The 14,258-nt window shown below is 40.7% G+C and overlaps 1 protein-coding gene and 2 long non-coding RNA genes across 6 annotated transcripts in view; 1 reads left to right on the top strand and 2 right to left on the bottom strand.

The window, feature by feature from the left end:
* The window catches only part of LOC101736013 (O-acyltransferase like protein), a 27,168-nt gene continuing 12,910 nt past the window's right edge, over nucleotides 1–14,258 (top strand). For 2 of the 4 annotated variants that reach the window (XR_009975122.1, XM_012692835.4), the window contains exons 1-4: nucleotides 2–196; nucleotides 7,875–8,011; nucleotides 8,735–8,871; nucleotides 9,378–9,586. Coding sequence is in view for 3 of the 4 variants with exons in the window: in XM_012692835.4 (XP_012548289.2) it covers nucleotides 118–196; nucleotides 7,875–8,011; nucleotides 8,735–8,871; nucleotides 9,378–9,586 (562 nt within the window). In the remaining variant the exon portion in view is untranslated. Of the gene's footprint in view, nucleotides 699–7,874; nucleotides 8,012–8,734; nucleotides 8,872–9,377; nucleotides 9,587–14,258 lie in introns of all 4 variants that reach the window. The other 2 variants (XM_062672872.1, XM_062672873.1) reach the window with 2 other exon arrangements.
* Nucleotides 4,723–5,732, bottom strand: LOC110385676 (uncharacterized). Its single transcript, XR_002430938.3, has 2 exons — nucleotides 5,359–5,732; nucleotides 4,723–4,911 (listed from the first exon to the last, which is right to left on the bottom strand). It is a non-coding gene; the product is annotated as an uncharacterized LOC110385676 (long non-coding RNA).
* The window catches only part of LOC134200300 (uncharacterized), a 1,547-nt gene continuing 1,160 nt past the window's right edge, over nucleotides 13,872–14,258 (bottom strand). The window contains exon 2 of the long non-coding RNA XR_009975137.1: nucleotides 13,872–14,001. This is a non-coding gene — a long non-coding RNA (uncharacterized LOC134200300). The remainder of the gene's footprint in view (nucleotides 14,002–14,258) is intronic.

The raw sequence follows: 14,258 nt of genomic DNA on the forward strand, positions 1-14,258 counted from the left end.
GCGGGCAATACGTTAAAACTGCTGTACCTCACCCTTCCTAACACTGGCTTCGAGTTTCAACTTTCAATCGTGAAAGGCGTACAATCACAGTTGCACAGTCGGTTTGCAGTCGGCACGATGTGGGCGCGCGCCGTCTCTCTGGCGCTGGCGACCGTCGCACTCGCGGGAGCCTCCGACGTCCTCTATGAGATATCCGGTAGGGTCCAGTGCTGTGCTGTGCTGTGCTGTGCTTGTAAACAACATAACTAGGCAGCTCGACGCCCTGTCTCTAAAAATATAACGTTCCTTTCTATTTTATGTAATAGTGCCGGCGGCTGTGTGATCTGATAGTCAGTTGGCTTTATACAAATGTATAGTTAAAACTATAATTTTATTTTGTTATGTTTTAACTTGCTAACTAACTTTAACAAGTGGAGTGAAATAATTCAATAAAAGTGCAACCAACACGCGTAATACTGTAATTGTCACAAAACGCATTCTCGATGGAGAGTTGGGTGGTGCATGCGACGCCGCGTCGGTGCGAGACTCGACCACTCTGTTACTTAAGTTGTGGTTAATTTTAGAACAATAATTGCTTATTTGGCAAAAAACAACTTTACACAATAGTATTAAAATTCTACCTATATCTCTTATATTCTTCAAAAATTAATATTTTAACAAATGCAAGTATTCTGTGCTGAAGGCATGCATGGTCCCAGGTATACCTCTTGTGTTCCTATCGTAATTTCGTGTCAACGGCCGGTCGTTACGTTTGAACACTCTGTTTTCTTCAGCGGATTTTTTTTGGCGCTGACAATCCGAACCCAGTGTCTAGTCTTGAAATCGAAATTATTCCTTCCCTAGTGTTTTATTGCACGATGGGAGTCGCTCACGGCCCCTAGATACTGAACGGTTACCGGAGCCCCACAGATATCGCAACGTGAAACCGCCATCCACATTGAGGCATCAGGTCAAAGTCTTCATTGTGTTGAATAACGGCTGTCCTGCCCTTCAATCCGGAAGGCACGAGGTGTCGGCAGCTATAAGCAGGAGGGCGTTACCTACCCGTGTGGGACTACAAATATTGCAATAATTGGTGCTCGGGCAGAGCACAGTAATATTTTGGCCTGATTTTGTCGGGTGCAGTTGCGACCTGGAAAACTGTAAAGCATTCCGACTTTAAACAAATTAGGTATACGAAGAACCAAATAATGTCAAGAAATTATGAAAAAATCGTGAGTTCAAACCTGTTTACGATCTGACACCCACCAATAAGACGCACACTCAATACAGACCCGTAAGAGTCAAGGTATGAGAATTTTTTAGTACGGCTTCTCGGTCATCCTCAGATAACTAGTCATTAACGATTTCCGATCCAATCTTCGAGTAGAGTCAGGATGTCTCCACGGTGGAGCTGCTGCTGGGATCATAGATATTACAAATAAATAATTCCTCTCTCTCCAAGAAAACGACGTATATTGTGAGTTGCATGAGTGATTGTTTCAGTGTGTCAAAATTTACGAGACTATACCATAACTCGATATTAGTTTTTAAATTATAGAATACAGTGATATCACTACATAGTATAGCATAGTCACTACATAATATAAAACAAAGTCGCTTTGTCTGTCCCTATATCCCTATGTATGTTTAAATCTTTAAAACTACGCAACGGATTTTGATGCGGTTTTTTTTAATAGATAGAGTGATTGAAGGAAGAGGAAGGTTTATATGCGTAATAACATCTATTAAATAGTGGAGAAATCAATAATAAATTAAAGTTTCCGAAGCGAAGCGAGGGCGGGACGCTAGTGTTTGTTAAAACTCTCAATTGAATATTATTATAGCCCCATAGAAAGGTACTTGACCTATCCCAAGTCGCAGCACGTCGTCCGTCACGGTACGTACAAAGGGCGATTAAAACACTAAAACGTACATGCTTATTTTCAATTTGTTTTCAATAATTTCAACAACAAAAGACTAGGTTTAAAAAATATATATTTAGATGTACTGTTGAACCCTAGACCTTATTCAAGACGCGTACGGCTTGTCATGCCGTACCCACCATTACCATCAGCAGTGGTACCACTTTGGCTACTACAGCAGCTTAGGCAAAGAAAAGAAGAAATTCATAGAACAAGGCTTTGGAAAATTTGTGTTTTTACAAATTTTTGTCATTATGAGTTATTATGGGCAGTACACGGCACTCTTGGTGTTAAGTGGTTACTGGAATGTGTGTACCTTTTAATGTGAATGCATAGTGGCAACAAGCCAAAAAGTGGTATTCATTTAATGAAAGAATCCTTGAGACATGAAATCTAAGTCTCGATACTGTGCAGTGTGTGATTCGCAGCAGAAGGTGGTACTTACCCGTGCGGACTCACAATATAAAGTGCACTAAAGCACTGATAAGGAGCTTTAGTGCCTAGACGAGCAGACAGACTGGTGGTGCCCAAAATGTTAACAGTTTGGTTCCGGAACTTAAAAGGTCACGATATAAATGGCGTAGTCATGAGGTCGCAATAACACTAAATTAATGACTGTCTGGACCCTTCAAAATAGGAACATAGATTGCTTTGCATAAAAATAGGCAGAGCGCCTCGGGCCCGCGCAGGCTTAAAGCTCACCTCGCCAGCAGGACTTACTACCGATAGGCGATGTCCTTCCTTCATAGAACTTATACTTAAATATTTGTGTTAATCGCGCCCAGATCGGTCTCTCGTGTTACGATCGTATGTCGTATCATTTTTGTCAGAGCGGTCGTGGTCGTCATCTAGCATCATTGCTGTGGGCAGATGTTATGCGCCTCACGAGCAATCGCCCCTCCTACCGGCTTGTGGTGAGCCTGGTGAACGCATGCAAACAACCGCCAACTGCCGACTTGACGGTCCATCGCATGGGCACCCTTTCACGCGGTCTGGTGCCTTCTACTTTGCCCTGAACGACAAAGCGCTCTATGGAGTCATTTCCTCGCCGGGAGACATGTCCAAAAAAAGATAGTATGCGTCCATGCACGAGCGCCGACAGACGCTGCTTAATGCCGAGTTCTTGAAGAATGGTGATATTGGTGCGAAGTTCGGTCCATGAAATACCAAGCATTCGTCTCCGTCACCACGTGTTACGATACTGAGCATATAATATTTTATTAAGTCACGAGTGACGAATGCTTTAGAACCAAAAACTGTGTTGGTCTGTATTAAAGGTCACACCGTGTAGGCGTGGTCATGGTCATGTTTGGGAACATTGTATCATCTAAAATTCCGGGTACAGATGTCATTGACTCTCCAGGCACTCCAGAGCCCAGAGGACAAGGAACAAAACTGCAGTCAAACTGAGATAAGTTCAACTGCTGGGCGCGCGTTACGTAATTGACAACGCAACGTGATAAGTTGCGCAGTCCGCATTCAGATAATTATCTAATAGTGGTGAAACTTCGCAATCATATAAATAGTATTCTTATGAATTTATATTCGGTCCAGACGCGTTTCGCTATCCTTATATATATAAAACAGAGATACTCGCCACTCTGGTGGATGCGAAAGAGTATGTCTGGCTAGTCATTAATGACTAATGAGAAGGTTCTCATTAATAAGAAGGTTCCGACTTACTCTGGCGACACAGGGGCTCCTTCGTCACTACTACTTACCACTGTGCTATTTTTTTTTTCTACTTAAATTGATGGCTTTGATAGGCCATTTCAGCGTAACCCTAACAAGTAGATGAACTCACGGGGTTCAAACCTGATGTCGTTGTTAACACTAACCCTAGCAAGAGCAGTGCTTCACAGAATCTACCACCGGATCGGAAATGCGACCTACTGAGAAGATCCGGCGAGAAACTCAGTGGGCTGTGTCTGTGGGTTAATTAACTCGCCGAGCCCTTCGTCGTAAACGACAAATTCGACGAGAACGATGACCGGTGCTTGGGGTACCTAAAAGCACCCTTAGTAAAACTCTTTGAAATCGTTTTATTCAAACCATCCGCGGACTGACTGTGCTTCTCCTGAATTGTGAAGTTTATCGTGGAGTATGATCAGGTAGACGTATCCAAAAAAAATCTCCGCTTAGTACAAAAAGACCAAGAAAAGTGCAGCACGCCGGATCGCTCCATCAAGAGAACACAGTTTCTGGTGACGTGGATCCTTCGTTTAAAAACTTAAAACTTGACATTTTTTAGCATATTTTACAATGTTTTCTTAAGGAATACCGTGTAAAATGAACATTTCCTTATGGACAGATAATTAAAACTGGCAAGGACTCTGCTCAGTACACACAACGAGCAAATATTTAGACGTCAATTGTCATTTGAGTTCATCTGCTTAGCCAATATTAGTACGTAGGATTTGCAATACTGTGAGTCACATTAAATTATTGACAAACATAACCTTATTGTTAAATATTTCTGTTTTGTTCGTAGCCCGTAGAACTCCTAATTAATTGTTTTAATCGACTCCAAGAGCCAATTAGTAATAACATGTATTCTTGTGTCGGATTAGTTAAAACTGTCCGCTTTGTATTAAAAGAAAAGGATTGATAAGAGAACTCTTCAATTCGCTTTAAAAAAAACTAAATAACAACCTCACCTTGCCTTTCATCTCAGTTTATTAGTTCGTTATATTTTAGGACAGTATGTGTTAGTTGTGTTTTAAAAAAAGTTAAAGGTAAAGAAACTGAATTATTCTTTTCCTTTTCTTAAAGGTTATAATACTTTGACTCAGCTCAGTATATATTGAAAACAATAGTATTCAGCTAATACATTTATTGACATTTATACACTTGAATTGTCATCTAAGATTATTGTCCGATTGAGTTAAAACTTTGTACATTGGGAAAGGGTTTTGTCGCGATGTGATCAAAGCAAGGTAGGGGGCGCTCGGGTACATCCCCAGCACGTAGCGGCAGTGTGCGAGCAGTAGCAGGAATCCGCTGGTAACTGGTGGATATGAACAGTACATTATTATATCGAGAGGTGAAAAGCTATTTGACTGGTGAACCTGGAAAGGCATCTGGGCCACCAGGAATCCCTCATTCACAAAAAAATAGGTTATTTGGTTTAAGCAACATTTTTGCAACTTTACAGGAGAGTTATTTAAATTTCTTTGTTTTGTAAATTGTTGTGAATTGTAACTATACTTGAGACCTTAGAACTTGTCTCGGGGTGGGTGGCGCATTTACGTTGAGGATAAGTTAACCCCTTAACACCAGGTAGGCTGTAAGCTCGTCCACCCAACTAACCAATAAAAAAAAAAAAAAAATTCAAATTTTGGAAAAAATATCCTAACAAAAAAGCTTCTTCAGCTACCTATTTCAATGAAGTAAACTCAATTGAAGATCAATTAAAAACATCGAACTGGTGATGTTAATAGCAAATAAAACGCACCTTTAATTGCAAAGATAAATGTAGCGTGTTAAGCGAAATGCCGCTTCAACTTTTCAGCTTTTCATCCCTCGATCTTATATGAGTTCAGTTCATTACCAGCTCAACGCAGACACATTCAATAGAATTCCAATTCCATTGTCTTGACAAAGTACGCATTTCTAATATCCACTACAACATGTGTACATATGTAAATATACCAGTACGATCACACATGTTTGCACTTCCGAACTACGCGCTAGAGACTTTATTAATATTTTTACAATCATCTTTCTGTGACCGTCGCCGCGTCGCCGCGTCGTGTACACGAATATAATAATATTATAACATAAAGTATGACGCACGCTTTTACTTTAGCTGTGTACCTAAATACTTAGTCTGGCCATAAATACTGTTACAATTAAAAATAAACAAAATATTACATTTGAATTTGGAATCTGTCATTTTTATATGATTGCTCATTGAGTTTTCTCATTTTGGCGCCAATACATTGTACAATATTTTGCGATATTAAAATGGAGTGGGCTGATAAAGAGAACCGAATCGCTGTGATTGCATTACACAAAGTAGGTATGGAGCCAAATGTAATTTTTAAAACTCCATACGCTTGGTATTAGTAAAATGTTTGTGTACCGGGCTATTAATAGGAGCAATGAGACCTCCTCAGAGCTTGAGACAGAAAAAGATCTGGCCGCCCACGTAGTGTTCGTACGAAAAAGGTGGTCAAAGCAGTAAGGGAAAGAATTCGAAGAAATCCTGCCCGAAAGCAAAAGATTTTATCTCGGGAGATGAAGATAGCACCTAGAACCATGTCGCGTATTTTAAAAGATGCCTTAGGACTTGCAGCCTATAAGAGACGTACTGGTAATTTCTTAACTGATAATTTAAAAGAGAATAGGGTGGTAAAATCGAAACAACTACTGAAGCGGTACGCAAAGGGAGGTCATAGAAAATTTTTGTTTACGGATGAGAAATTTTTTACAATTGAGCAACATTTTAACAAACAAAATGACCGTATTTATGTTCAAAGCTCTAAGAAAGCTTCCCAACTAGTCGACAGAGTGCAATGTGGGCACTATCCGACTTCAGTGATGGTTTGGTGGGGTATTAGCTATGAAGGAGTGATTGAGCCATACTTTTGTGAAAAAGGTATCAAAACATCGGCACAAGTGTATCAAGATACCATTCTTGAGAAGGTGGTGAAGCCCCTTAACAACACCATGTTCAATAATCAAGAATGGTCCTTCCAGCAAGACTCGGCGCCAGGTCATAAAGCTCAGTTTACGCAGTCTTGGTTAGAAACGAACGTTTCGGACTTCATCAGAGCTGAAGACTGGCCGTCGTCTAGTCCCGATCTTAATCCGCTGGATTATGATTTATGGTCAGTTTTAGAGAGTACGGCTTGCTCTAAACGCCATGACAATTTGGAGTCCGTAAAACAATCAGTACGATTGGCAGTCAAAATTTTTCCCATGGAAAGAGTGTGTGCTTCTATTGATAACTGGCCTCAAAGTTTAAAGGACTGTATTGCAGTCAATGGAGACCACTTCGAATATGCTTTTTATACTTTAAATTGTTTTAAATTTATGTATTAAACTAACACACTGTAAAAGTAATAAATGTTATTTGCAATAGAATTTTTTTTTCCTTTGTCTCAGTATTTATGGCAAGACTAGGTATATTTTTTTGTTGACACACTTGTACATACTGTATCTAATAATGGTACATCAGAATTAGAGCCACTATATAAAATCCCTTCATTCTTACTTGATATTGGTGGTATAATTTCAGTCCGGTTGATATTCCAAAGGGATCAGCTAACGTCCATTCTAGGTCAGCATACCGCAGTACGAGGATCAGGAAATAGAATGTTTGCTTGATGTTTCGTTTGTATTAGATGAATGACTAATGCTGAACAGCATCATCAACGTAAGGTAAAGTGGCTATCGGAGCCCAAAGATACAGCAGCGTCCTTGTCTGAAGGTCCTTGCCGATTTGAGATAAAAATAAAACACGTGTGGCACTCGGGGACTGCCGCGGTAAAGCTATTTCATAGCATTTTTTTTCAACTTATGCAATTATAATTAGACAATAATAATTTAATATTAAAACAATAATAAAATAAAACCACGCTATATTTATAAACATTAACAAAAACAAAACATTAACTGTCCCCTTCATACTCATAAGCTAGACCGCGCTAGAGAAAGATGGGCAGACTTTTCATGATGCGCATGCAGTGCGACGTCACACCGCGCGCTTATTCACAAACACTACACAAGCGCAACGTGTGAATGTGTTGAACACAAGCTACATGGTAGGCGGGAGTGGGGTGTTAGGTTTTATTTTCGTTACGGAATTTCTTGATTCGGTCCCCGCTCTGCAATAACTTAATATTCTACCTAAAGTCCACCTGCTGACAGAGAAAATCCTTTAAATATTATGTATGTCCTATCGTTAAATACACGACAATTTACTAAAGCATTGCTAAAATGTACAGTGTAATAACTCTGTAACAGATGAACAATACTATGAGATGCCAACGCTGTTCCACCTGGACGAGTATGAGAGGTGCTTGGCGACGCGCGGCGTCTACTGCACTGGGAGCTTTGAACTCTCGCCACAAGGACCCCACCAGCTATTCCAGCTTATGCAGGTTTGATCTGGACGTGGCCTATTAGAGTTATTTAAAACGTCCTAGATGCTTAATAGTAAAAAGTATATTTTTTTATTTATTTATTGCGTAGGTGGTTGGCCGAGCTCACAGCCCACCTGGTGTTAAGTGGTTACTGGAGCCCATACACGTCTACGATGTAAATGCGCCACCCACCTTGAGATATAAGTTCTAAGGTCTCAAGTATAATTACAACGGCTGCCACACCCTTTAAGCCGAAACGCATTACTGCTTCACGGCAGAAATAGGCGGGGTGGTGGTACCTACCCGCGCGGACTCACAAGAGGTCCTACCACCAGTAATGATGGAAATTAAAATTTGCGTGTTTGATTGAGTTTGCGGGATTATTATACGATGTTATTCCTTCACCGTCGAAGTCAAAATTAGAAAAAAAAGACTTATAAAATATCAGAATTGTATAAATGAACTGGTAACTGGTTACTTGTTAGCTAACGGGTTACTGGTTCGTAAAGGCAACCACTATCCATTCCAATAACAATAGTACATTAAGGGCCAATACGCTTGTAGCCTTGGTATCGCCGATATCGGTGAGCTAACTATCCTATGTTTGACTTGTGGTCAGAGTCTCTTTTGAGCATCTTTATTGAGGACGCTTAGTATTCAGCATCTAGATTGTTCCATTCTCGAATGCGTATGTTTCTACTTCAGGAAATTGTATGTTAAATTGATTAACTGATTGCACAGCGCTATGCAGCCAACTGGGTGGACAACTTCAATCACACTCGGCTGCACCGGGGCCTGTGCGTCTCGCAGAGATGTAGGCAGCTTGCTCCACAGCAACATCCGGGTCAAGGAGAACACAATGCTGCTCTCGCTGAATGGTGAGGAAGTTAAGATATGAACTAGTATTATGTGTTCTAAATCAGCTTGGAACTTAGGTAGAATAGAAAACCGAGCTGCATGTGTCGCAAAAAACCTATATCTTGCAGGAGACTAATAAGAGTCGATGTTCAATAAATCACTTATATCAAGATGATACCTCATCTCTATTACTCTGAAGTAGACTACTCTTATGAAGAGCCTCCGTCTACAGTATGATGCGCGTGGAATGCATGGTCTTTTCTGTACGTTACTTTCAAATAAACGAATTATGATACATAACTACGATAAGTTGCAACATAATCTCCTGAAAATCGCTGTTGCTTAAGGGTTTCCAGGTAGTTGGTATAAATTCTGCTTCGATAGAGTTTGATATAATGCAACAAATCTATCTTTTTATCTTCTCCTGTTCTTAACCCATGCGCGACATACGAATCTTGATAATGCACACAAATAAGCTAACATTCAGTTTAATTTGCTACTGGATCTAATGAGAGTATTTTACCAGGTTCGAGAGCTGCGTCAATGAAAGCACAATGCTTTCATATAACCTATCCTCGCGGCTGTACCAGCTCGAGTACTGCCGAAGAGGAGAAGTCAATCCTGATGGCTTATCTACCAACGAGCGCGCGTTCGCCGGATTTGTGGCCATTCTGCTCGCCCTCTGCGCAGTTTCCACTGTGCTTGATTTAACACTGTCAGATCACGCGAAGAAAGGTAAAATTTAAGTATTACGATAACCCAGGGAATATTAAAATGTTGTCAACAACATACTAGCAACACTAAAGATTAACTTAAACTTAAACTTTTACTAACAGTCACGCCACGTTAACTGGTCCCGTGATAAGTTCGTAAAGAACTTGTGTTACAGGTACCAGAGAACGGAAATAAATATAAGATTTTTATTATACACATACACATATTTAATATACATCCATAACCCTGGAAAAGACATTTATATTTATCATACAAATATCTTCCCTTGGCGGGATTCGAACCCGCGACCCCCTTGTGTAGTGACCATGTCACTTACCACTACACCAGACGGCCGTTTGATATTTTTTTAATGTTATTCCAGTACAGCTTAACATATTAAATGTATTTTAAATATAGTATAGCACCGTATAGCTGTGGGAAATAGCTCGTACCGGTCCAAAAATTTTCAGCAGCCACTTAGAATTGTCTCATTCGGTGCTCTGGTCCAGTTTGTTTTCCAGCGACTGTTTTTCTACTAGGCCCTATTTAATTGTTTAATGCTAACCTCAAACTTCATCGTGGAACTCGATCGTGAGTACGCGTTGAGTACGTTATTTCGGTACAAAAATTAGGACCCGACTGCGATATTTGACACCGGCACTGTCGCATCGCTCGATAAGAGTACTCAGCGTCTTATCCTTCAGGACACGGGCGAATTTTTTACGATGACAATTATTTCTGAGTAGCCTGCAACCTATAATTGTTGATAATCTAGAATTAAATTGAATTTCCATAGTATACTTAAGTACTTTGCAATAACAGTGTCTAGAAGAGCGGACACCCACCAGTGCGGACTCACCGAAATGCCAAAGTTATGATTTTTACGGATTTGATATTCGATTCGATAAACGAGTGTTGATATTTCACCGTTCACCGTTCACCGTCCCGTGGCGGCGCGGCGGTGGCGGTGGCCAGCGACAGTCGCGCAGGATCGTTGTGTCGCAACCCAGAGCCGGTCTAGCGATTATCTAACTGTGACCGACACCGCTGATGGGTGTCTGCACTGTTGCCTGTTGTATTTATTACTAGATATTTCAAACGGTATACATTTTATAGTTTACTCAATTAATTTCCTATCAAGGTTTGGCCTTATTAGTCTAATTCTGTGGCGTTAGCCATTACAGAGTCAGGGTTGGATACCTGGTCAAAATGTCTTTGTAGCATCTCGCTTGGTGCTCTTAGTGTATTTGTTTCTCTCTCGTATATGTTCCCAGCATGCCCAGGAGAAGAAGAACTCTTATCTCGAGATTGATGATTTTAAGCAGTTTCCTTATTAATTATTATACTATTACTGGTAATATTATGAAGATTACTTAATGGATCCCACATGATTGGAAGCGATTTCACCGTTCTATGTTTTTTTTTATTTTTTTTTATTGCCCGAGCAGGTAGACGAGCATACGGCCCACCTGATGGTAAGTGGTTACCGTCGCTCATGGACGTCAGCAATGCCAGGGGCAGAGCCAAGCCGCTGCCTACATCTTAATACTCTCCACAAGCCTCGTTTGAAGAAGGACATGTCATAGCGCTCGGGAAACACCGTGGAGGGGAGCTCATTCCAAAGCCGGATGGTACATGGCAAAAAGATCTCTGGAAACGCAATGTGGATGAACGCAGTGGCTCCAGGTAATATAGATGAACTCTACTCTGGTGGCGATGGTAAAAACGTGATGGTGGAATCATCTCAAACAATTCCTCAGAGCACTCCCCATGGAACATACGGTACCAAATGCAAAGGGAACCGAAGTCCCTCCGCAGACCCAGAGGTTCCAAACGATCCAATGTTTTCGGTCGCTTAGTAATCACGTGTTCCGATTGGCAAGACAGCCTCAGCAGCTATTAAATATACACCAAATATATTATTAGCTAATAAATGCTGGGGATTACGTATTATTATAATGATCTCTGAACGAAACTGGCGCCTACAAAATTGTCATGTCATCAATGTGTGCTGATGTACTAAACTAATGTCCAGTCCATTGTCTACATGTCCTAACTGAACATTGACGCATCGCCAGCGCCCTCTGACCAATATGCTAGTATCACATCAGTAGACAGTTGTTGTATTTACGATGTAGACCATCCGCTCCGTCTATAGCCGTGTTTATTGGATTCATCATAAAGAGTAAAAGTTCTCCCGATGTAGATGTGATTTATCATTTATTCGCGTTAAATACAAAAGTGACGAACGTGACCGGCGCCGCAGAGTTACATCACAGAGATCCTCTGACCGAAATAAGATCTAAAAATATTCATTTTTATTTTTTATTGCTTAGATGGGTGGACGAGCTCACAGCCCACCTGGTGTTAAGTCGTTACTGGAGCCCATAGACATCTACAAGGTAAATGCGCCACCCACCTTGAGATATAAGTTCTAAGGTCTCAAGTATGGTTACAACGACTGCCCCACCCTTCAAACCGAAACGCATTACTGCTTCACGACAGAAATAGGCGGGTTGGTCCTACCACCAGTAGTGATGATTTCTAAAAGTAAGCTAGAAACATTAACGTTGTGATATCGGGCTCCAGCAGTCGCTTAACACCTGGCGGGCCGTGAGCTCGTCAGCCTATCTACACTAACAGGAAACACAAACACAACATTTTAGCCAATTTGTTGTATATTTCTCGCAAAAGTATAAGTTCATCTGCTTGTTTTATGACAAAGTTACATAACGTACACGCGTTAGCATCACGCTGCTTTCAAATCATTAGATCATTTGGTCACGGTTTGGTTGATATTCGTTAGGCCGGTGCTTAGCATTGCACACAAATGAATGAATAGATGAATAATACAATAATTTACATTCAAACCAGTAGTATAAGTATTTATAAATCTTTAAATATTGATTTCGATCTAATATACAACTACAAATACTTATTTAAATTATTTCTCAATGAAAACGGCAGTAGCCAATACATAATTTGAAGTCAAAAGTAGCCCAGAGGTTCGAAGGACTTTTCCCACCCTTGGATGTGGAGTCAGCAACTTTGAACTGTAAGGTGAATAAGTATTAATTAAAGGAAATAATTCAAAAAAACTCGATCACATGTAATTAAAAAAATATACAGATAAGTATTGTCATTGTTAAATGATTATCGTGGCAAAAGTGTGGTGTAAAATATTATTTATTTCTTTACCGCGGGATAGTTTCGGTTATTACAAATTTCGCAGAGACGTGGTCACTGAGAGCACACTGTGTCAACAACCTGTTGTTATTGTAAATGTGTAGTCCCTGACTTATTATTGGGAATTCCTTATTTCAGCATTATATTATGTACTTACTCAGATATTGTAAATATTATTATATCCAACAAGCTTTTATCCTAATTAAATATGTTTTGTTGTATGTATGAATCATCAACAAAAAAATATTTAAGCTTTTGAATAATATTTATTTTACTTAGCATTTTAGACGAAATTCCGGAAAGAATTAGACATAAGGCCTAAATCCCAAGCACTCTGTGCTGCGGCGGCTATTCCCTTGAAATCGGGACACACAGGCACACACGCCAATACTTCGCAGCAAGAACAACTGATGGCACTACTCATCGTTTTTTTTCTCACCTAAGTTGAGAGCCTTGAGAGGCTATATCAGCTTAACCTTAACTAGTAGGTGAGCTCACGGGGCTCAAACCTGACGACGTTGCTAACACGAACCCTAGCAAGAGCCGTGCTTCGCAGAATCTACCACCGGATCGGAAACGCGACCCACTGAGAAGATCCGGCGAGAAACTCAGTGGGCTGTGTCTGAGGGTTAATTTACTCGTCGAGCCTTTCGTCGCAAGCGACGGGTTCGACGACAACGATGACCGGTGCTTGAGGTACCTAAAAGCACCGTTAGTGTATCGGGAGGATCCGAAATGACGTGTTTGGGGCGACGTCGACTGCTTTCCATTCTGTCCGCAGAATCGGGAATGTAGTTACCGGCGGCCACTTTGAGAGGGTTCTCGTATCGTGCCGCTTTATCGAAATGGCTACTCATTTCTGCGCACCTACGATATACACTACCACCGCTAAAGGAATTCAAAACTGTAGACAGGAAGGCTATGATAACAACATGCCTGTAAGAAGGAGAAGGCAATTAAGGATAGGAAACTGCTAATACGAATGCGATAATGGAATTAGTAGCAACAACTAGAGCTGGCAGAGGAAGGGGCTAGGGTCGGACCCATGTCGTTTCATGCATTACTCAGGAGGCTGTTCATTACGGAGAGTCTTCTACAAGAGAAATAAATAATAAATCAATTCCATGACAAAACCGTTTATTTTCGCAAACTTCACAATAAATTCAACGGGGCAAGCAGTTCAGCTGCCGTCAGGCCGCGCTGACGTCACCGGCGGCGTCAGGTTACAGCGCCGCTGATGAGAGATGAGCCTATGCAATAAAGAGCATAATTATAGAGTACATGCAGACAATACTTACATACATGTAATCGTCAACAACTTAAACATACTGTCAACTTTCTGGATCTTTTCCTTTTTATATCAAACTTTGAAGGTGTCAAGGCAGTTATAGTATGTTCTTTTTTAAAGTTGTTTCTAAGTCGATAGGACCGCCGGTGAACTCGTATTGAAGGATGCGACTGTGCCGATGTTCAAATGCTTCAGACAGGTACCATTTATTCTCAAGGA

This window comes from Bombyx mori, chromosome 16 (assembly GCF_030269925.1).
Source record: "Bombyx mori chromosome 16, ASM3026992v2".
Taxonomy (NCBI): domain Eukaryota; kingdom Metazoa; phylum Arthropoda; class Insecta; order Lepidoptera; family Bombycidae; genus Bombyx; species Bombyx mori.